The sequence below is a fragment of the Nycticebus coucang genome, chromosome 11, assembly GCF_027406575.1.
Source record: "Nycticebus coucang isolate mNycCou1 chromosome 11, mNycCou1.pri, whole genome shotgun sequence".
Classification (NCBI taxonomy): domain Eukaryota; kingdom Metazoa; phylum Chordata; class Mammalia; order Primates; family Lorisidae; genus Nycticebus; species Nycticebus coucang.
In genome coordinates this window covers 17,765,528-17,788,129 of record NC_069790.1, presented here as the reverse complement: position 1 = coordinate 17,788,129, position 22,602 = coordinate 17,765,528, and the positions used below count along the sequence as shown (strand labels likewise).

Below are 22,602 nucleotides of genomic sequence, written 5' to 3'. Positions count from 1 at the left end.
TCATATATGTGAAGGACAAAGTTACACTTTAAAGTAAAAGATGGTAACAAAATACATGTATTTTCTAAACCTGTAGTATAAAAAGGTCATTTTTTCCCCCAAGTGCCTATATTTGATTTTATTTATGGTGATGGGAAAATCTAATAGGGCAAAGTACAGTCAAGCATTTTAAAATTGTTTCAATAAAGAAAAAATGTAAAGAGCTGCCACAGATCTACAAAGATGCAGACTATCTAACACATATATTCTGAAAAACAATGTATCTAATAAATACTAACCAGTATCAATCTTTAGCTAAGAAAAATAGGAAAAATTAAATTTTAGCAGCTGCTTAAACAAGGATTTCCGGTTTTGGTAATGTCAGAATAGCTTGTATTAGACAAATGCTCCTGCACAGAGCAATTATAAACACCAGAATAACTGTTTTTCTACGTACGTATATATATTTGAAACTACATATGTATAAATACAAACGACTGTGTTATAAAGTATGGCACAAATACTATACTGGGGTGGGTATAAGTAATGGATATAACTATTTGAAGACAGTGAGTGGTACAAAAAGCAGACAGAAATTAGAGATTTAACCCTTGATGCAGGGTTAGTAGAACTGCACTGTGCGAGATGTATGGTAATATGGCTTTTCCCCAAGCTTAGCCCTCAGTCCACATGATGCAGACATTCAGGGGATAGAGTGTAGGGCTGCCAGAGCAGCTGTGCTTTTCCAGAGAGATATCCTAAAAAGGAAAGAGCCATGGAGGGTATCCCTGGATATATAGAAAAACTTCTTTGAAATCCTAAGTGACCCCCAAGCTATAAAAGCATTAAGGATCTTCCAAGAACCCTGGGAGAAAGCAATAGCAAGAAGGCTGGAAGAAATTAAAGAATGGAGGGGAAACTGATGTTAGCCTTTGAATCCGACTAAGTTAGGGGGGCTTGATAATCCCCTCAGATTTTCTATGAAAATCTCAAAAAAGGTCATGTATTACAGGTACAGACAACATCCTAAGAATGGCAGAGCTGAAACACCCTAAAAAGTATAAAACAAATTTTCATGAATTCAATGTAATTATCCAGTAGTTTAAATGATTTGTAGTGCAAAAATAGGCAATCTTCACATAAAGAAAACAAAATCCAGACTTTTTATAATGTATTGTCCATCTGCTGGGTCTAGCATCAATGAAAAATTACTAGGCATGAAGAAAAATAGGAAAATATGATCAAAAATATCAAAAGAAATCAATACAAATATGTCCTGACATGATCCATCTTTTGTAATTAGCAGTAAGAAACTCAAAGCAACTATTATAAATATGTTCAAGTACTTAAATTGAAAGACAGTAATATTTTTTTTTTTTAGAAGTGACGGGCTGAGGTGGAGCATGATGGCGGACAGGACGGACGTGTAGCCCACCTCTCCCAAGCCACCAGGTGAGAGGAAAGGCGGTCTGGACCTTCCCTGTGTGTGGATTATTGGAGTGGACAGACAGCTGGAGACGCCCAGTGAACTGGCGGTTTGCTATATCTTAGGGGTAATTTAAAAATCACAGACTCTGTTGAGAGATTCTTCCCTGCTCAGCCATGCCGGCCAGAGGCCCCTCCCCTACGGAGGTCAGCAGCTTGTAAATGCTGACAAAATCCAATTGACAAATAATTAATCCTGAACTGAGGGAGGCATCTGAAAGGAGAGCCACTCAAAACCACAAGGAACTGGGCAAACCGTTGGACAATTGAAGAGAAGGGATCCTGCCCGGGAAACAGACATTTTGAACTACCCAAAAGGGTGGGCACCTTTCCCCCAGGTGTTGGAGGGAGCTGGAGGTTCAGGCTGTGCGGCGAACTTGCGGGCGCCCATCCAAAACTCTGAACCATAAAACTCAGAATAAATCCCCCGAGTGCTCCAACCACGGGAACTGGCTTGAAGCCTAGGACCCGGCTTTGGCTTCTGGAGCCGCGAAGCTACTGAAGCCGCGGACTGGCTTTGGCTGCTGAAGCCCCGGGAACCAGCTACAGGAGATAGAGCCGTGAGCCCGCCAACGACCGCGCGAACTCAACACCACTCCCCTTATGGCCGATTGCAGTCGCCAGTTTGCAGGGGAACCTGGGAACAGAGTGGAGGGACTTAGGAAGCGTGGACACCTGCACTGAGTGGGAAGGTCGGTCGCAAGTGCTATCTGGAAAAGAACAGCCGAGGTTGCACAATTCTTAGGCGACAAACTTTTACGGAAACTCCAAAATGGCGATCAGCCATGGAAGGTGGTTACCATGGTAACGGTATAAACTGTAAACCAGGTATAAGTCTCGGAACCACTCACAGTGCCACCTTGTGTCCAGAAAGTATACTGCAGTATGACTATATTCCTACGAAAGTTGATCCCTACAGCAGACATATAGATACGTGTAGGTATATTTCTACACACAAGAATATTTTTGTAGTTGGTGCCTTTTTTTTTGTTTTGTTTTGTTTTTGGTTTTCGTGTTTCTTTTTTTGTTGTTGTTTTGTTTTTTTTCCTCACCATTTTCTTAGAGGAGATTTTGATAATTTTTTATTATTACTTTTTATATAGATATATTTTTAATTTCTGTCTTCTAATTTTAATTTCTTCTTTCTTCTCATTTAACATTCCTCCTAACACCACTTTTTTCTCTCTTTTTTTCCTTTCTTTCAATTATTTTATGATTATCACTATTTTTATTGCAGTTGTTCTTATATTGCTGTTGTTGTGAATGTTGTTTGTATGTTTATGTGTTTCCGTCTGTCTCTGTATCTATGGGCCCATGTGCCTGTAACCTTTGTATCTATTTATTTGTTCATTTGGTCTCAATGAGCTTGGTGTTACGACCTGCAACCCTGAGCCCTTAACACTCCCCTCCACTCTCACTCCGTGATCTGGAGACCTGCCCCCTCAGGAGTCCAGATTCTTGGGTGAACTCTCAAGAGGTGTAGACCGGACCTGGACTGCAGCTGGCCAGTGCTGACTCTGTAGCAAAGGAGCGAGAAGACAATGGTCGGCTCAGAGGGAATTACACTGGAGAGGTGGTGCCCCAAGGTGCAGAGCAACAGCCGTCTTCAGCAATAACAAGGCCCACCCCCAGATATCCCATAGCCTCTCCTCCTGTCTTCCTGGGCAACCAGATGAGGCCGAGCATCTTCTCAGATGGCAACCACCATGGAATAGACCTGGGACTGAAACACAGGCCCCGTGAGTAAAAGGGTTTTCCTGAGACGGTACCGACCTGGGTGGAACACGGGGACTAGAAAACACATCCGCAGAGCCGGGAAACTCCTAGGGTGGGGCTGATCCAGAGAACCGCTCTACTGAGCCTAAGACGCACCTGGCCCTTAGGGGATCACCAGCCTATAGACAAAGGAGGCCAAGAGGCTACAGCCAACAACTGATCGTGCTGCGAATACAAACCCGGAGGACTAAAGACAGGGCCTGAGGCACAGATTCTGGGAACTCAAATCAGCCTCTCCTCTGCAGAAGAATCTGGCAAGGTCAGAAACAAACTCCCACAGGATTGTTCCCTTCACCCAGTAACATAAATTAAGGGTGGGGCTGGAACTGAGTGAACACCTCCAGCCTCTATCAAGTGCCCGAGGTTGACAGGCCACACCACCCCCTGCTGGATAAAGACAGAGAATAGCGGCCTAGTTGAGCAGACACAGACTACCCTGTGACTTAGGCAGGTGCAAACCCCTGGAGTATCTGCTTACTGCAGACAACAGACTGGGTCACAGCCCTGTGGGGCTAGCAGCGATTGGGTGTGACAGAGCTGCAAGGTGGGGAAGGAAGCATCAATCTTCCCAGACTGATCTATTTACTGGTGGCTCTTCCTGACTCCACGCAGCACTGGAGCAAGCCATTTTACAGCAGTCACCAGACCCCTGTGATCCAGTTCCCAGGGTCCTCTTGAACTCTCCAACCCGAGACATCTGCTGACTGAGACAATTGACTTGGACCTTTTGAATTGAGTCACTCACCTGGGGACAATCCAGGTGGTGCGCTGGGTGTGTGGTAGTAGGAAGGTCTGATTTTCCTTTTCCATTTGTTGCCTGTGGTGGGTGGGATGACTTAATTGCTGGTATTTCTCCACAGCTGAGACTTCAACCCAGAGTAACTGTTTCACTAGGGTCACATAGAAACCAGCTGAAAACAAGTCAAAACCACTTAGCCCCTCTACGCCAAACAGGGCCCCAGTTTCTCAGGCCACAGCACTGTACGGGTCCTCGACAAAACACCAGAGAAAAATCAAAGGGAATAAAACAATCATGGGGCGGAATCAGCGGAAAAACTCTGGTAACATGAATAACCAGAATAGATCAACCCCCCCAAGGAAAGATATGGCAGATGTAATTGAAGATCCCATTCACAAACAACTGGCTGAGATGTCAGAAATCGAATTCAGAATTTGGATGGCAAACAAGATTAACAAAATGAAATTAGGAATTCGTGGAGAAATTCAAAAGCTGTCTCAAGAATTTAATGAATTTAACGACAAAACCACCAAAGACTTAGACACACTGAAACAAGAATTTGCAACCCTCAAAGATATGAAAAATACAGTAGAATCCCTTAGCAACAGAATGGACCAAGCAGAAGAAAGGATCTCCGACATCGAAGATAAAGCCTTTGAACGCTCCCAAACTCTCAAAGAGGAAGAGAAATGGAGAGCAAAAATGGATCACTCACTCAGAGAGCTCTGGGATAACTCAAAGAAGGCAAATATCCGACTCATAGGAATTCCTGAAACAGATGAAGTGGCCTCACTGGGCGCAGAGGCCCTTCTGCATGAAATTATGAAAGAGAATTTTCCAGACATGCCTAGAGAACCTGAAATTCAGATAGCAGATAGCTTCAGAACCCCAGCATGACTAAACCCCAATAAGACATCCCCCAGGCATATCATAATTAACTTCACTAAAGTTAATATGAAGGAGAAAATTCTCAAAGAGGCCAAGCAAAAGAAATCTATTACCTTCAAAGGGAAGAACATTAGAATGACTGCAGATCTCTCTGCTGAAACTTTTCAAGCCAGAAGAGGGTGGTCATCAATGTTTAATCTCCTCAAGCAAAATAACTTTCAACCCCGGATCTTGTAACCAGCTAAACTGAGTTTCATTTATGACGGACAAATTAAATACTTTAATGACATACATATGTTAAAGAAATTTGCCATAACCAAACCAGCTCTTCAGGATATTCTCAGACCTATCCAACATAATAACTAACCCAATACTCTACTACAAAAGTAAACTCACTCAAAAACTTTGGATCAAACTCCAACTTCCACAATGGCAAAAGGATTAAAAATGCCCACTGGACTTTCGAAAAACTCAATACCCCAAATTTCACCAAACTTATCAATACTCTCCATTAATGTGAATGGCTTAAACTGCCCTCTAAAGAGACATAGGTTAGCTGACTGGATACAAAAATTCAGGCCAAACATTTGTTGCATACAAGAGTCACATCTTAACTTAAAAGACAAATACAGACTTTGTATGTGTATGCAGATTCCTGTTGTTACTCAGGAATGAAAGGTGAAAGGATGAAAGGATGAAAGGGAGAAAGGATGGTAATCCATATTTCAGACAAATGGTAACCAGAAAAAAGCAGGAGTTGCAATTTTATTTGTGGATACAATAGGCTTTAAACCAACAAAAGTAAGGAAGGACAAAAATGGTCACTTCATATTTGTTAAGGGTAAGACTCAATATGATGAGATTTCAATTATTAATATCTATGCACCCAACCAGAATGCACCTCAATTTATAAGACAAACTCTAACAGACATGAGCAACTTGATTTCCTCCAACTCTATAATAGTCGGAGATTTTAACACTCCTTTTGCAGTGATGGATCGATCCTCCAACAAAAAGCTGAGTAAATGCAGAACCAGCATAAAGAGGAAATCATAGTAATAATTCCATCTTCTCTGATGTTAATTTGCTGTCTTGATTTTTGATTTTTGTAATTATTTTAAAAGCGCATAAATTTTTTAATTGTAAAAATTTTAAAAACTATTAAAATGACTTTGTTTCCAAAAAAAAAAAAAAAAAAAAAAGCTGAGTAAAGAAATTCTAGATTTAAATCTAACCATCCAGCATTTAGATTTAGCAGACATCTACAGAACATTTTATCCGAACAAAACTGAATACACATACTTCTCATGAGCCCATGGAACTTACTCCAGAATTGATCACATCTTAGGTCACAAGTCTAACCTCAGTAAATTTAAAGGAATAGAAATTATTCCATGCATCTTCTCGGACCATCATGGAATAAAACTTGAGATGAGTAACAACAGGAATCTGCATACTCATACAAAAACATGGAAGTTAAATAACCTTATGCTGAATGATAGCTGGGTCAGAAATGAGATCAAGAAGGAAACTGCCAAATTTCTGGAACAAAACGACAATGAAGACACGAACTATCAGAAACTCTGGGACACTGCAAAGGCAGTTCTAAGAGGGAAATTTATAGCACTGCAAGCCTTCCTCAGGAGAACAGAAAGAGAGGAAGTAAGCAAATTAATGGGACATCTCAAGAGACTGGAAATGGAAGAACACTCCAACCCCAAATCCAGTAGAAAAAAAGAAATAACCAAAATCAGAGCAGAACTAAATGAAATTGAAAACAAAAGAATAATACAACAGATCAATAAATCAAAAAGCTGGTTTTTTGAAAAGGTCAACAAAATAGATAAACCTTAGGCCAACCAAATCAGGAAAAAAAGAGTAAAATCTCTAATCCATCAATCAGAAATAACAAAGACAAAATAACAACAGACTCCTCAGAAATCCAAAAAATCCTCAATGAATATTACAAGAAACTTTACTCTCAGAAATACGAAAATCTGAAGGAAATTGACCGTTACTTGGAAGTACGTCACCTTCCAAGACTTAATCAAAATCAAGTGGAAATGTTGAACAGGCCCATATCAAGTTCGGAAATATCATCAACCATACAAAATCTCCCCAAAAAGAAAAGCCTGGGACCAGATGGTTTTACGTCAGAATTCTACCAAACCTTTAAAGAGGAATTAGTACCTATATTAGTACTCAACCTGTTCCAAAGGTAGAAAAAGAAGGAAGACTACCCAACACGTTCTATGAAGCAAACATCACCCTGATCCCCAAACCAGGAAAAGACCCAACAAGAAAAGAAAATTATAGACCAATATCACTAATGAATATAGATGCAAAAATATTCAACGAGATTCTAACAAACAGAATCCAGCAACATATCAAACAAATCACACATCATGACCAAGTCAGTTTTATCCCAGGGTCTCAAGGCTGGTTCAATATACGTAAATCTATAAATGTAATCCAGCACATAAACAAATTAAAAAACAAAGACCATACGATTCTCTCAATCGATGCAGAAAAAGCTTTTGATAACATCCAACATCCCTTCATGATCAGAACACTTAAGAAAACTGGTATAGAAGGGACATTTCTTAAACTGATAGAGACCATCTACAGCAAACCCACAGCCAATATCATATTGAATGGAGTTAAATTGGAATCATTTCCACTTAGATCTGGAACCAGACAAGGCTGCCCATTGTCTCCATTGCTCTTTAACATTGTAATGGAAGTTTTAGCCACTGCAATTAGGGAAGAAAAGGCGATCAAGGGTATCCACATAGGGTCAGAAGAGATCAAACTTTCGCTCTTCACAGATGATATGATTGTATATGTGGAAAATACTAGGGACTCTACTACAAAACTCTTAGAAGTGATTATGGAATACAGCAGCATCTCAGGTTACAAAATCAACATTCATAAATCGGTAGCCTTTATATATACCAAAAATAGTCAAGTTGAAAAAACGATTAAGGACTCTATCCCATTCACAGTAGTGCCAAAGAAGATGAAATACTTGGGAGTTTATCTAACAAAGGACATGAAAGATCTATGTAAAGAGAACTATGAAACTCTAAGAAAAGAGATAGCTGAGAATGTTAACAAATGGAAAAATATACCATGCTCATGGTTGGGAAGAATCAACATTGTTAAAATGTCCATACTACCCAAAGCAATATATAATTTCAATGCAATCCCCATTAAAGCTCCACTGTCATACTTTAAAGATCTTGAAAAAAAAATACTTCGTTTTATATGGAATCAGAAAAAAACCTCGAATAGCCAAGACATTACTCAAAAATAAAAACAAAGCAGGAGGAATCACGCTACCAGACCTCAGACTATACTACAAATCGATAGTGATCAAAACAGCATGGTACTGGCACAAAAACAGAGAAGTAGATGTCTGGAACAGAATAGAGAACCAAGAGATGAATTCAGCTAATTACTGTTATTTAATCTTTGACAAGCCAATTAAAAACATTCAGTGGGGAAAAGATTCCTTATTTAACAAATGGTGCTGGGTGAACTGGCTGACAACCTGTAGAAGACTGAAACTGGACCCACACCTCTCACCATTAACCAAGATAGACTCTCACTGGATTAAAGATTTAAACCTAAGACATGAAACCATAAAAATGCTAGAAGAGAGTGTAGGGAAAACCCTTGAAGAAATTGGGTTGGGCGAGTTTTTTATGAGAAGGACCCCCCGGGCAATTGAAGCTGCTTCAAAAATACACTATTGGGACTTGATCAAACTAAAAAGCTTCTGCACAGCCAAGAACACAGTAAGTAAAGCAAGCAAACAGCCCTCAGTATGGGAGAAGATATTTGCAGGTTATGTCTCCGACAAAGTTTTAATAACCAGAATCCACAGAGAACTCAAACGCATTAGCAAGAAAAGAACAAGGGATCCCATCGCAGGCTGGGCAAGGGACTTGAAGAGAAACTTCTCTGAAGAAGACAGGCACACGGCCTTCAGACATATGAAAAAATGCTCATCATCTTTAATCATCAGAGAAATGCAAATCAAAACTACTTTGAGATATCATCTAACTCCAGTGAGACTAGCCTATATCACAAAATCCCAAGACCAGAGATGTTGGCGTGGATGTGGAGAAAAGGGAACACTTTTGCACTGCTGGTGGGAATGCAAATTAATACATTCCTTTTGAAAAGAGATATGGAGAACACTTAGAGATCTAAAAATAGATCTGCCATTCAATCTTGTAATCCCTCTACTGGGCATATACCCAGAAGACCAAAAATCACACCATAACAAAGATATTTGTATCAGAATCTTTATTGTAGCCCTATTCATAATTGCTAAGTCATGGAAAAAGCCCAAGTGCCCATCAATCCACAAATGGATTAATAAATTGTGGTATATGTACACCATGGAATATTATACAGCCTAAAAAAAGATGGAGACTTTACCTCTTTCATGTTTACATGGATGGAGCTGGAACATATTCTTCTTAGTAAAGTGTCTCAAGAATGGAAGAAAAAGTACCCAATGTACTCACCCTTATTATGAAACTAATGTAGGACCTTCACATGAAAGCTATAACCCAGTTACAACCTAAGAATAGGGAGAAGTGGGAAAAGGAGGGGAGGGAGGGGGGAGCGAGGGGGAGGGAGGGGGATTAATGGGATTACACCTGCGGTGCATCTTACAAGGGTATATGTGAATCCTAGTAAATGTGGAATGTAAAGGTCTTAGCAAAATAACTAAGAAAATGCTACAAAAGCTATGTTAACTAGTGTGATGAAAATGTGTCAAATGATCTATGAACCAAGTGTATGATGCCCCATGATCATACTAATGTACACAGCTATGATTTAATAAAAATAAATAAATAAATAAAAGAAAGTCAGTAATAATGAAAGAATATTGATGAGAAATCTCAGCAAAGAAATGAAAACCATATGAAAGGATAACATAATATGAATAGAACTCCACCACACTTATCAATTCTCTCAATAAATGTAAATGGCTTGAATTCCGCACTGAAGAGGCACAGGCTGGCTGACTGGATTAAAAAGCACAAGCCAGCCATATGCTATGTCCAGGAAATGCAGCTAACATTGAAGTTCAAAACAGGACTCAGGGTACAGGGTTAAAAAACAATATTTCAGGCAAGTGTAATTCAGAAGAAAGGAGGGTTCACAATCTTACCTTCAGACATAAGTGAATTTGAAGCAACTAAATATAAGAAAGGTAAAGATAGTCACTTCACACTGGTCAAAGGAACAATAGATCAAGACGACATTTCAATTTTAAATATTTATGCACCCAACTTAAATGCTCCCAGATTCATGAAACAGACCTTGATTGTTCTGAACAGTCTGATATCCCATAATACCATAATAGTTAGGAACTTTAACAACCCTCTGGAGGAATTAGACAGATCCTCTAAACAGAAACCAAACAAACACACAAGGGACTTAAATGAGACCTTGGAACAAATGGGCTTAATAGACATATACAGAACACACCACGGCAAAGCTAAGGAATACACATTCTTATCAGCCCATGGGACACACTCCAAAATAGATCATATATTAGGAAACAAATCAAACCTCAATAAAATTCAAATAATTAAAATTATACCTTGTATCGTCTCAGACCAAAAGGCAATAAAGGTGGTACTCAACTCCCACAAAAATTTTCATCTCCACACAAAGCATGGAAATTAAACAACCTTAAACTAAACGACGGTTAGGCTAAGAAAGAAATAAAGGAGGAAATTATTAAATTCCAACAATAATGAAGCTACAAGTTTAAAAAAACCTGTAAGAGGGAAATTTATTGCATTAGATGCCTACATCTGAAAAATAGCAAGAGAGCACATAAGCAATCTAATGAATCATCTTAAGGAAATGGAAAAGGATGAGCAATCCAATCCCAAACCCAGCAGAAGAAAATAAATGACCAAAATTCAATCAGAAACAAAAGAAATTAAAAACAAAAGAATCATTCTCAAAAATCAATGAAACAAAAAATTGATTTTTTTTTATTTCTAGTTAGTCTGACCAAAGGTGTAAATATTTTATTTTTTTTTTCAAAAAATCAACTCCTTGTTTCATTAATTTTCTGAATGATTCTTTTGTTTTCAATTTCATTGATCTCTGATTTAACTTTGGAGATTTCTTTTCTTCTACTGGGTTTAAGCTTAGATTGTTCTTCTTTTTCCAATTCCTTAAGATGGCTTGTGAGTTTGTTGATGCATTCTCTTTCTGTTTTTCACATGTAGGCATCTAAAGTGATAAATTTTCCTCTCAAAACTGCTTTTGCAGTATCCCACAGGTTTTGGTAGCTTGTGTTGTCGTTGTTATGCACAAAGAAGTTAGTGATTTCCTCTTTTATTTATTCCTGCACCCAACTGTCATTCAACAGAAGATTGTTTAATTTCCATGCCTTTGTGTGGGGTTGAAAAATAGATTTTTTAAAGATAAATAAAATTTATATGAGTTTGACCAGATTAACTATAAACAGAAAAGTAAGATCTCTAATAACCCTAATCAGAAATAAAAAAAAAAGAAATAACAATAGATATCACAGAGATATAAGAGATTATTTCTGACTACTGTAAGAAACTCTATGCCCAGAAAATTGACAATATGGACAAAATGGACCAATATTTGGAATCATACCATCTCCCTAGATTATACCAAGCAGAAATAGATCTCTTGAACAGACCAATAAAAAGCCCTGGACCAGATGGCTTCACATCAGAATTCTATCAAACCTAGACAAAGAGCTTGTACCTACACCAAAAGTACTCTAGAACAGTGAGAAGGAAGAAACCTTCCCAACATGTTCTATGGAGGTTAGGCCAAGAAAGAGATGAAAAAGGAAATTATTAAATTCCAAAATCACCCTGATACCAAAACCAGGAAAAGACCCAACTAAAAAGGAAAACTATAGACCAATTTCACTAATGAATATGGATGTAAAAATACTCAATGAAATGTTAGCCAATAGATTGTAGCTACACATTAAAAAAATTATACATCATGATCAAATAGGATTCATCACAGGGATGCAAGGTTTGTTTAATCTATGCAAATCCATAAATGTAACTCACCACATCAATAGAGCAAAAGCAAAGACCATATGATCCTCTAAATATATGCAGAAAAAGCATTGGATTTTATTCAGCATTCTTTTCTAATAAGAACACTTAAGAGTACAGGCATAGATGCCACATTTCTTAAACCAATTGAAACCATCTATGACACACCCACAGCTAATATCATACTGAATGGAATAAAACTGAAAGCTTTTCCACTTAGGACAGGAACCAGACAAGTATGTTCACCATCACCACTAATATTCAAGTAAGTTCTAGCCAATGCAATCAGGCCAGAGAAGGATAACAAGGGAATCCAAATGGAGGCAGCACAGGTCAAACTCTAACTTTGCTGATAAGATCTTATACTTAGAACCCTGAGACTCAATCACAGAAAACCCACAAGACTCTTGGAAGTGACCAAGAAATACAGTAATGTCTCAGGGTATAAAATCAATGTCCACCAATCAGTAGCCTTTGCATACACCAATCACAGCCAAGTCAAGAAACTAATCAAAGACACAATTTCCTTCACAGTAGCTTCAAAGAAAATGTAATACCTAGGAATATACCTAATAAAAGAAGTGAAGGATCTCTACAAAGAGAATTATGAAACTCTAAAAAAGAAATAGCAGAAGGCATTAAAATTGGAAGAATATATCATGTTCTTGGCTGGGAATAATCAATATTGTTAAAATGTCTATACTTCCCAAAGCAATCTATAGAGTCAATCCAATCCCCATTAAAATGACATCATATTTTGAAGATCTCAAAAAAATAGTCCATTTTGTATAAAACAAGAAAAAAAACCTGTATATCCAAGGCATTTTTTAGCAATAAAAACAAATCCAGTCATCACTCAACCAGACTTCAGGTTATATTACAATCCACAGTGATCAAAACAGCATAGTATTGGCACAAAACAGAGAGAAGACACATGGAACCGAATAGAACATCAAGAGATGAAACCAATCTCTTATAGCTATCTGACCTTTGATAACACAAACAAAAGTATACACTGGGGAAAAGAATCCCTATTAATAAATGGTGCTGGGAGAACTAGATAACGACATGTAAAACATTGAAATTGGACTCACACCTTTCACCACTGACAAAAATTGACTCAAGATGGACAAAAGATCTAAGACATGACGTGATAAAATCTTAGACAAAAGTGTAGAAAGAACTCTTCAGGATATTGGCCCGGGGAAAGATTTTTTTTTTTTTTTGTAGAGACAGAGTCTCATTGTACCACCCCCAGTAGAGTGCCGTGGCGTCACACGGCTCACAGCAACCTCCAGCTCTTGGGCTTACGTGATTCTCTTGCCTCAGCCTCCCGAGCAGCTGGGACTACAGGCGCCCGCCACAACGCCCGGCTATTTTTTTGTTGCAGTTTGGCCGGGGCTGGGTTTGAACCCGCCACCCTTGGCATATGGGGCTGGCGCCCTACTCACTGAGCCACAGGTGCCGCCCCCGGGGAAAGATTTTATAAAGACTTCAGTTGCAATCACAACAACAACAAAAATAAACAAATGAGGGCAGCACCTGTGGCTCAAGGAGTAGGGTACCAGCCCCCTACACTGGTGGTGGCAGGTTCAAACCTGGCCCTGGCCAAAAACTGCAAAATAAATAAATAAACAAACAAACAAATGAAATCTTATTAAACTGAAAAGTTTTCACACAGCTAAGGGCACAACAATTAAAGCAAATAGACAACCTTCAGAATGGGAAAATATGTGCATGTTGTAAGTCTGACAAACGCTTAATAACTAGGATCTATAGAGAACTCGAATTAATCAACAAAAACAGCAAACAATCCCATCTATCACTGGGCAACAGACATGAACAAAACCTTCTTGAAGGAAGATAGATGTATGGATAACAAGCATATGAAAAAATGCTCATCATCCCTAATCATCAGAGAAATGCATATCAAACGACCCCCAGAAGTCACCTACTGAGAATGGCCCACGTCACAAAGTCCCAGAGTAGCAGATGCTGGTGCAGGTGTGGAAAGAGGAACTCTTTTACACTGTTGCTACAACTGAAAACTAATACAGCCTCTTTGGAAAGAAATATGGAGAACCCTCATAGAACTCATATTAGACCTCCCATTTGACCCCACAATCCCACTACTAGGCATCTACCCAGAAGTTGAAAATCATTTTATCATTAAGACATTTGCACTACACTGTTTATCGCAGCTCAATTTACAATCACCAAAATGTGGAAACAACCAAAATGCCCATCAACTCAGGAATGGATTAACAAGCTGTGGTATATGTGTACTATGGAGTACTATTCAGCCATAAGAAAAGATGGTACCTTTACATCTTTTTTATTAACCTGGATGGAGTTAAAAATATTCTTCTTAGTAAAGCATCAGAAGAATTAAAATGCAAATGTCCAATGTACTCAATTTTATTATGAAGCCAGCAGATGATCTAATATGCTCCCACATAGTAGAAAAACTTAATTCAATGCAAATTGCAGGGAGGAGGGAACGAAGAATGGGGGAGGGGGTGCAGATTGGTGTATGGCCTCACTTAACAGGCACAATGTAGGGGTGTATGGCACACTACATAATTTGGGGGTGTGGGACATAATTCAAGAGAGATTTGACCTAACAAATTATAATATTGTGACCTGGTTGTACCGTCATATTAACCTGAAATTAAAAAAAAAAGTTACACACCCACAAAAAACCACCCAAGCACCAAGCATATTATAATCAAACTGAAGGAAACCAAAGATAGTGAAAATTATTAGAAGTTGTCAGGGAAAGAAGAAATGATACTTTTATACATAAGACAGCTGATATTGAATTGTAAATAGTAGAGACCAGAAAACAATGAAACAACATCTTTAAAGAGTTGAAAGAAAAACCATGTGTAAACTTCATGAAGTTCACTGAACTCAGTAGACTTGTAACCTGATGTTTTTCACTACTTTTGGAAAACTTTTGGCTATACTTCCTTTCTTTGATTTATTTACTTTTTTTTTTTTCTTTGTTTTGTTTTGTTTGCCTCATTCTCATCCTTCTTTTACTTTGGGATTGCAATTATACATATGTTAGACGTGGTTATGTGCACCTCAAAAGATTGTTCTAAAGAGCAGGTAATGATGGCCTGTACTCACAAGCCCTTCGGCCCTTTCTAGTTGGCTTCAGACTCTCAGAAAATAGCAACATCTTCAGGAAGTGACGATGTCCAGCTGACCCTCAGAAAAAAACCTAGGTAGTCTGCATTATCTTGCAATCTTAGCTTTTACCTGGTCAGCTTCTGAATCCGATGGAACCACCAGCACCACGTCACCCCTGAGTAGGGTAAGTTCATCAGAATTCGCTGCTTCAAAATCATGCAGTGTTTCCACCTGCCAAAGATTTTATGAGTACAGATTAATTTTAAAAAGAAAAGAAGACACAAAATCAGTTTCCCGCCAGATTATAAGCAGATTCTTTTTCAAGCATTCTCCAAGCCACATAAAAAGATAAAGTTATGTATCACATCCCAGGAAGAAGAAGTCCGATAAGACAAGAAAAAAAATCCTGTTCTCGGAAATGAGGCCATTTGCATGTATATACGTAATGCAGTGTCCTCTGCAATAGCTGAAAGTGTTATATTAATTAATTTTAATCCATCAAAATTGTGCTAGAAATTTGCATTTTATCATCCTGATGCTTTATTATTGTTTGTTGTTGAACTTGAACTAAAAAATGTCCAGCTCAAAGTTCCTCTGACTCCATCTTCTGCCAAGTAAGTTACTAATCAGGAAAAAAACACTTGCATGTTATACAGGATTTATTCCATTACTTAATTAATCCCTGTGATCAATTTCTCTGTAAATAAACTTCCTCCCTTTCCCACTCTACCCTTTATACCATGGCAGCTGTTTCCTTATTTTACCTTTTAAAATTTATTATAGAAAACATATTAAAAAGCAGAAGAAATAGTATAATGAAGCCCAATGTCCCCACCATCCGCCTGAATGGTTGTAGTCAGGGCTGGTTTTATCTGCCCCGTGTCTTTCCACTCAACCCTACCTCCAAGATTAAACAATCTGCTTTTAATATGTGTATTTCATCATAAAATGAAATAAATTATCAAATGTCAGTGGGAAATGGTTATTTTTATCACAAAATTAATTTCTCTGATGAGAAAATAGATGCGCAGAGAATGAGGTGAATGATCACCCTACCGTGAGTGGAGAAGCCAGCGGTGGGCCCAGGAAGCCAGGACCTTGCCTGGCACACTGCTTCTGTAAAGGTCCCCCACTGAACAGCTTCTATGACCCCCACATAATCCTCTCCCTTAATTACTTGACCTTTTGAGTTGTTCCCAGAAATGGTAGATTTTCAGGAGCTGAGATTCTGAAGGCCTAAGCACAGGCCTTCTGACAAAAATCACCATCCCCCACAGGCTGCCCCCAATGCACACTGACACCATGTCTGGTCCCAAGACCCACGACCCCTCCTTTTAAAGCCCATAATCTCCATTAGTGGGGAATGGATATCAGGCAGCTTCTGCAGTTCTCCTGACAAGACATCTATTCTATTGAAAATCCCTCTCTTCCCTGGCAATCCTCATTGTCTCAATAATTGGATCTTTGTACGATGAGCAAGTGAACCTAGACTTCTTGTGCCATAATTAAAACAGAACCTGGCAGGACATAACCCCCTGCCCACTGGTTTAACTTTTCCTCCAGATTCATTCATTCAGAAATCCATTCTATCCACCCATCCCTGTATGAGGCGGCAGGTAGCAGTTTCTTTCTACTGAAAAGAGAACAAGACAGAGAGAATGAATATCACTGCTACTGTTGAATCCTGCCCCCCAACACAAATTTAACTATTCTTCCAAAGAAAAAGAGCTGAATTTTAGAAGTTAATATTCTGTGCAAATAAGCAACTCAAAATCTAAGCTGTTGGAACTTTAAATTATTTTGAACCTCATAGGAATGTGATTACAGGTAGCTGCAACTTTTGCTTCTCTGATTACGGATCAGCCTTTTTCTTTACCTATGTTGTCTTGGAAAATGTTACAAAGGACCAATGGGGCCAGGGAAGACCCCTTCCCTCTTCCTGCTGGTCTTAATTCCAGATGAGCTTCCTCCTTTCCTCTCTCACACAGAAACCTCAGGACTATCACACACACTGTCTAAGACAGAATGTCAAACACACCCTTTTAAATTGGCAAGGAAATGAAAACACGCTGCAAAGAAAAAAAAGGAGACCCAGAGAAAAGAAAAAACAAAACAAAACTGTAACTAATTAGATTTTTGTACCTCACAAACCAGCCCTGAGTAGGAAACGTTATAATCCTACTAAATGTCTTTGTTTTCTGCCTGCACGAGTGAGACCTTAATTTCTAACTCCAGAGCACTGACTCCACCCCTTTGCTGCGTGCTACTCCGGTAGCTAGTCTTGGTTTTTTATTTGAGTAAACTCTTTAAACCGCATTCCGATCCTTTCTATTATTTCAGGTTGACAATTCCTAGTCTGGTTCTATTAAGGAGGATTACCTACCTTTAACACTTAGCTTAAGCCATTGTTTTTGGCTATGTTTTAGGGGTAAAGTTTATGTTTATACTGAAGTTTATAAGGGTCCAAGTAGTCTGCCTTAAGCAAAATCTTCTTCCCATTAATTTAGGTTTCTTTTTATTATTCTTTTTGGTAGAAGCCCAATCATATATTTATTCCCTTATTTTCAAAATATTTATTACCTCCCTATTCTGTGTCATATACTGTATGAGGTACCAGAGGTGACTGAATTACTCGTGTCTCCTACCCTGCAGAGGAATACCCGGTCAGGGACCACGCCAGCAAACAGGTGATTTGAAAGTTCTGGTCTGAGCCAGGCTGGACAGACTCAAGGCCTATCCGGGAGCACAGGGGAGGAGTGGAAGGAATCAAGCTGTCCTTTACCCAGGGGCACACCATTTCCCCCCTGGTAAACTTCCCTTTAAATATTCTTTTTTAAAAATATGCAAAGATATTGCTGTAGTTCTTGCCTGTCCAGCAGCATACATGGAAATCCTGTCATTTTCCAAGGTGATGTTGGGGTGAAGGGAAAGCAGTTCAGAGAAAGATTATAGACTGCAAAATAAACGTAAAAATCGAAAAAGCAAAGGTTTGACAAAAGGGAATCAAAGAAAAAAGAAAAAAAGGCAAAGGGCCAAGAGATCTTAATACATTGAAAAGACCTTGTAGAGGAAGCCTGGAGGCAATTCCTGGGAGGCCTCCCTTGCAGGTGCCGACTGGTCAGCAGCTCCCAGGGCAGGTGCGGAAGGCGCGGGCTGAGTGTCCTCCAGGGGCTTCTGCTCTGCCGCCAGCTCCAGCACCTCACTGCTGGCACCAAGAGGAGCCACGTCCTCAGTGGCCACCTTGGGCTCTGCACCTGTGGGTGTTTCTTGTTCTCCCTCCCCTTCGTGGTTGGAGGCAGGCTCTATGACGACAGAAGGGATGACCTTCTCCTGGGGAAGGAAACAGGTGGTGGTGCCAAGCACGGCCTGGGAATCAGGACTGGCTGGTCCTCTAGGACCTGCCTCAGCCCCTACCCGCTGCCTGGGCAGCCACTTCACGTCCCCACTCAGCCAACTGCGTGCTCCTCCCTAACCAGGCTGGAACCCTTGGCCTTTGGGCCTCCATCATGCCACCCAGCCTCCTTCTGTGTCTTCTGAGAGTGAAACTCTCAATGGGGTTAATTTCTGGATACTTGCCAGCCGTGCAGTTTGGTGAGAATGAGGATTCTGTGGACACCGGGAAGCGCCAGGAGGTGGGGTAGAGAGTGAGCCACACAGAAGGGCGAGAGGGACAACCCTGAGAGGGGCTGTAGGTGCACCCCCACGTCTGCCAGTCTCATTCTGGTGCCACTGAATACCTGTACTTACCTGAAGCTGACATTCAGCCTCCTGCGGTTTTTTTCCTCCAGAAAAAAAATCCTTCCACAGGACCCCCCAAATTGCCCAAAACCCTACACATATTTTGTGGTGAAGATCTTACGTGGACTGTCAACCTACCTGCTCTCTGCCTGTGCATTATATTTAGTGCCCACATTGAAGCTACCGGGAGGGGCCACAGCCCCCTACATCCACTCCCAGTACTCTAACTTCTGCACCAAAGGGTCAGGCCCTCCATTTCATTTGTTTAACAAAGATGAGCAAGGAGGGAGTTTCCTTAGCACAGTGGGAGTTGGGAGATGTTTACTGCCTTTCAGATCAGTTCTGCATTCCCTGGGGCTATCGGTGGACACCAGCACTTCCAGCTGTCAATGTGGCCAGAACAGTAACTCTCTTTCAGCAAGCATAACAATATACAAACCCTCTCCTGGCACTGTGACAATCTATGGGGGGAAAATGGAATATTCTTTTGAGTGACCCCTCCACTGTTATCTGCCCTTTTCCTAGTGGGATGAAAGGGATAATTCACTTTCAAGCCTTAGGCAAACCGTGGAAAGGTTTTTGGAAATTCACTACAAGTAAAATCCTCAGGAAAAAGGAAAGCATACCACCAAGCCCACACTTCATATTGCCTTTCAGAAGGCAGAGTGGGGGGCAGGTGCCTGGGCTGGCGGCCTCCAGACCCTAGAATACGTGAGTTTGTTGCCTTTGGATACTGTTCTGAAGCCGGGCGGTGGGGGCAGCTCCGATGGATGCTCTGAATGGCCTAGTTCCCATTGGAAAGGGCAACATAGCGATGAGCTCTTGGTGAAAGGACCCTGGCAGAGAATTTAAGACACTCAGAATAACAAGCATGGAACAGGAATATAACAGGAATAAGGTTTAATGACCAGGGTGAGTTCCCACCATGTGTCCAGCACTAAGCTAAGCACTTTATGGACATCTTCTCAATCACATGTCTCTCCACCCTCATTTTGTGCATCTAGGCTTCACTCCTCCTCCCCATCACTTTACTCCATAGTTTCCTTTTCCCCTGTCTGTGCTTAAGCCCAGTCAGCCATGGTGTGTTGATACTGACAATAGTGTTGATAGTGATGATGAGACCAACCTTTCCGAGAATTTGGTAATAAATTTTTGGGGTGGAGTCACAAAATTGCTACAAACTTACTCCACATCTGAGAGGTTATCACCATTAACCAAGAGACAGAGACACTCTAACCAGCACCACCTCCCCAGCAGCTCCCTCCACCAGGACACTTACCTGAGGTGCTGCTGATTCTGGTTCCTCTGATTGAGGTCTGTCACTATCTACACCCTCAGTGGTTTCTGTCTCAACTTTGGCCTCCTCTAAATCTACTCCCTCCTCAGCAGGGAGAGCTGCCTTCTCTGGCTCTGCTTCCTGCACAGGAGCCTCCTCAGCTGCCACATCAGCCTCAGTTCCAGGTATCTGTAGAGCAAAAACCAAACAGGCCACGTGTGTGTCTCCATGAGCCTCAGCTAAGAGGCAAACTCAACCCTTTCTCTTCTCCCCCTCTCCTGAGGCTATTCAGATCTCAAACTTTCTTTGCAATGTATTGAATCCCAGGATTCGAGTGCAGCAGATTCTGCCATCTGTTCATCAGAACTTTGACTTGTTTTCTTCCTAAGCATCCAGCAACTCTACATTCCTGAGCTTTCCCTGCAATTGGGGTAGCAAATGGAAGTTAAATGAAAGTGACATACGGTATTCAGAAGACAGGACTTTTAAGTGTGTGGTCTCCCTCCAAGACTATTTTCATTACTCATGGTTGAAACCAAGAATGTTACAAGGGTATATGTGAAACTTAGTAAATGTGGAATGTAAATGTCTTAGCACAATAACTAAGAAAATGACAGGAAGACTATGTTAACCAGTGTGATGAAAATGTGTCAAACAGTCTATGAAACTAGTGTATGGTGCCCCATGATCACATTAATGTACACAGCTATGATTTAATAAAAAAAAAAAAAAAGAAAGAAAGAAAAAGAAACCAAGAAACGGGATCTTAGGGTACATGTGAGTCACAAGATGGAAAGAGTCTGGGCCCAATACCTGGGTCATGGAGGAAAGCCACATAAGAAAAGCAATGTAAACCAAAATTAAAATGGTAAGCCACTGATGACTTAACAAACCCTTTCTTAGCCAAGGGACAGCAGAAAAGCTTAAAACCGAGATCTTAGATCTTAGCTACAAAGGGAAGAGAGATCAGACACACCTCATTATACTACATACTCCTGCAATTTGGAGTTTAGATCAATTACAACAAGAGGTAAGGACATGCAAGGCAAAGGTTAAGTCATACCGTCAGGCCTTCAATTTGCTTAATAGATTACACTGAGTCAATGTACAAAGGGTGCCAAAAAACAGTACATACCCATTTTAAGAAAGGAAAAAAATATATTAAAATTGCAGTATTCAATATATACCAATAAAAAAGATGAATGAAAGTCACAGTGAGCATCTCGTTTAATTGTAGAAGTCAAATGTGACGAGTATTACAAATTTAATATGGATTTTTCCTTCCTTAAAATGTGTATATATATATATATTTGCACCTTCTCTATTGTGGCTTAACCTCAGATCAGCAGACTTCTTTATCTTAACTTATAACTTTCCTTGCTACTGATACTTGAGATTCTTCATTCATTCTGGAGAATGAAGGGACCATTAGTTTTGTAATCAAATATGCATTATAGCACTCCAAATATCTGCAGAGCCAATTGGCTAGCAAAAATGCCAAAATCAAACTCTGGATTTCTCTTTATTAAGATAAGTACAATAGAAAACAGTAAGAATTTTGTTTCTGAGGTTGGAACCCAACCAAAGACAAGTTTTAAGTAGTATTTGAAACTTGAAATAATGAAACAAAGTCCGATCAGAAGTATTAATTTTGAAGAAATTGGAGTCCAACTGTTTCACAGGATTCTGACATCAGACCAGGTTTAGGAGGTAAAATTAGAAAGGCTGAGGAAGAAAAATATTAGATTGATCTTATATAATACAGCCAGGATATATATTTCAAAAATTAATCTGGCTATCCGATGTGATAGGCATTAGCCATTTCTTCTTTTTTTCTTTTCTTTTCTTTTTTTTTTTTTTGCAGTTTTCGGCCGGGGCCAGGTTTGAACACACCACCTCCGGCATATGGAGCCAGCGCCCCTCTCCTTTGAGCCACAGGCACCGCCCAGCCATTTCTTTTCTTTACTGAATAAGCTGTACCCAGTTCAACTCACTAAGTAAGGAAGTCTTAATGTTGTAAATATTAACTCTCAAACTTAGAAAATTGAAAAGGACAATGTTGAGTGCTTCAGGGTGGGCATCAGAAATTGGAGATGGCGAACTCAAGCTATGCACCTATATTCTTAATAAAGATATTTTAAAAAAACTTTCTGCTGATTCAAATTGATAGGTAAATGCTCAAAATGGAAATAACCTGTTACAGAATGCAGTACATTTTTCTACAACCTGTTTTATTTGGGGGTGAAAAATGTTAGCGGTACTATACTGTTTATTACATGTATAAACATCGTGCACATTCTTAGTGTGTTTACTTCCTAGGGCTCTTACACAAGTCTCCTAATATGAAAATACGTCCCTGCATAACATAGGTACCTTGACCCAAAATGCAGTTACTAGCCATGACATATTTCTTTTTTTCTACCCTGTCACTGAAGTACCTATGTTCAAAAAAATAAGCCTTTTACATTAATTGTAACAGATAACTTATTTAA

General features: G+C 39.8%; 1 protein-coding gene across 3 annotated transcripts in view; it reads right to left on the bottom strand.

Moving 5' to 3' along the window:
* AMPH (amphiphysin) overlaps window positions 1–22,602 on the bottom strand; it is a 299,359-nt gene that overhangs the window by 2,478 nt on the left and 274,279 nt on the right. For all 3 annotated transcript variants that reach the window (XM_053608793.1, XM_053608795.1, XM_053608796.1), the window contains 3 exons: window positions 20,114–20,299; window positions 18,157–18,426; window positions 15,226–15,327 (listed from right to left, as the gene is read on the bottom strand). In XM_053608793.1, the coding sequence (XP_053464768.1) occupies window positions 15,226–15,327; window positions 18,157–18,426; window positions 20,114–20,299 (558 nt within the window). The remainder of the gene's footprint in view (window positions 1–15,225; window positions 15,328–18,156; window positions 18,427–20,113; window positions 20,300–22,602) is intronic.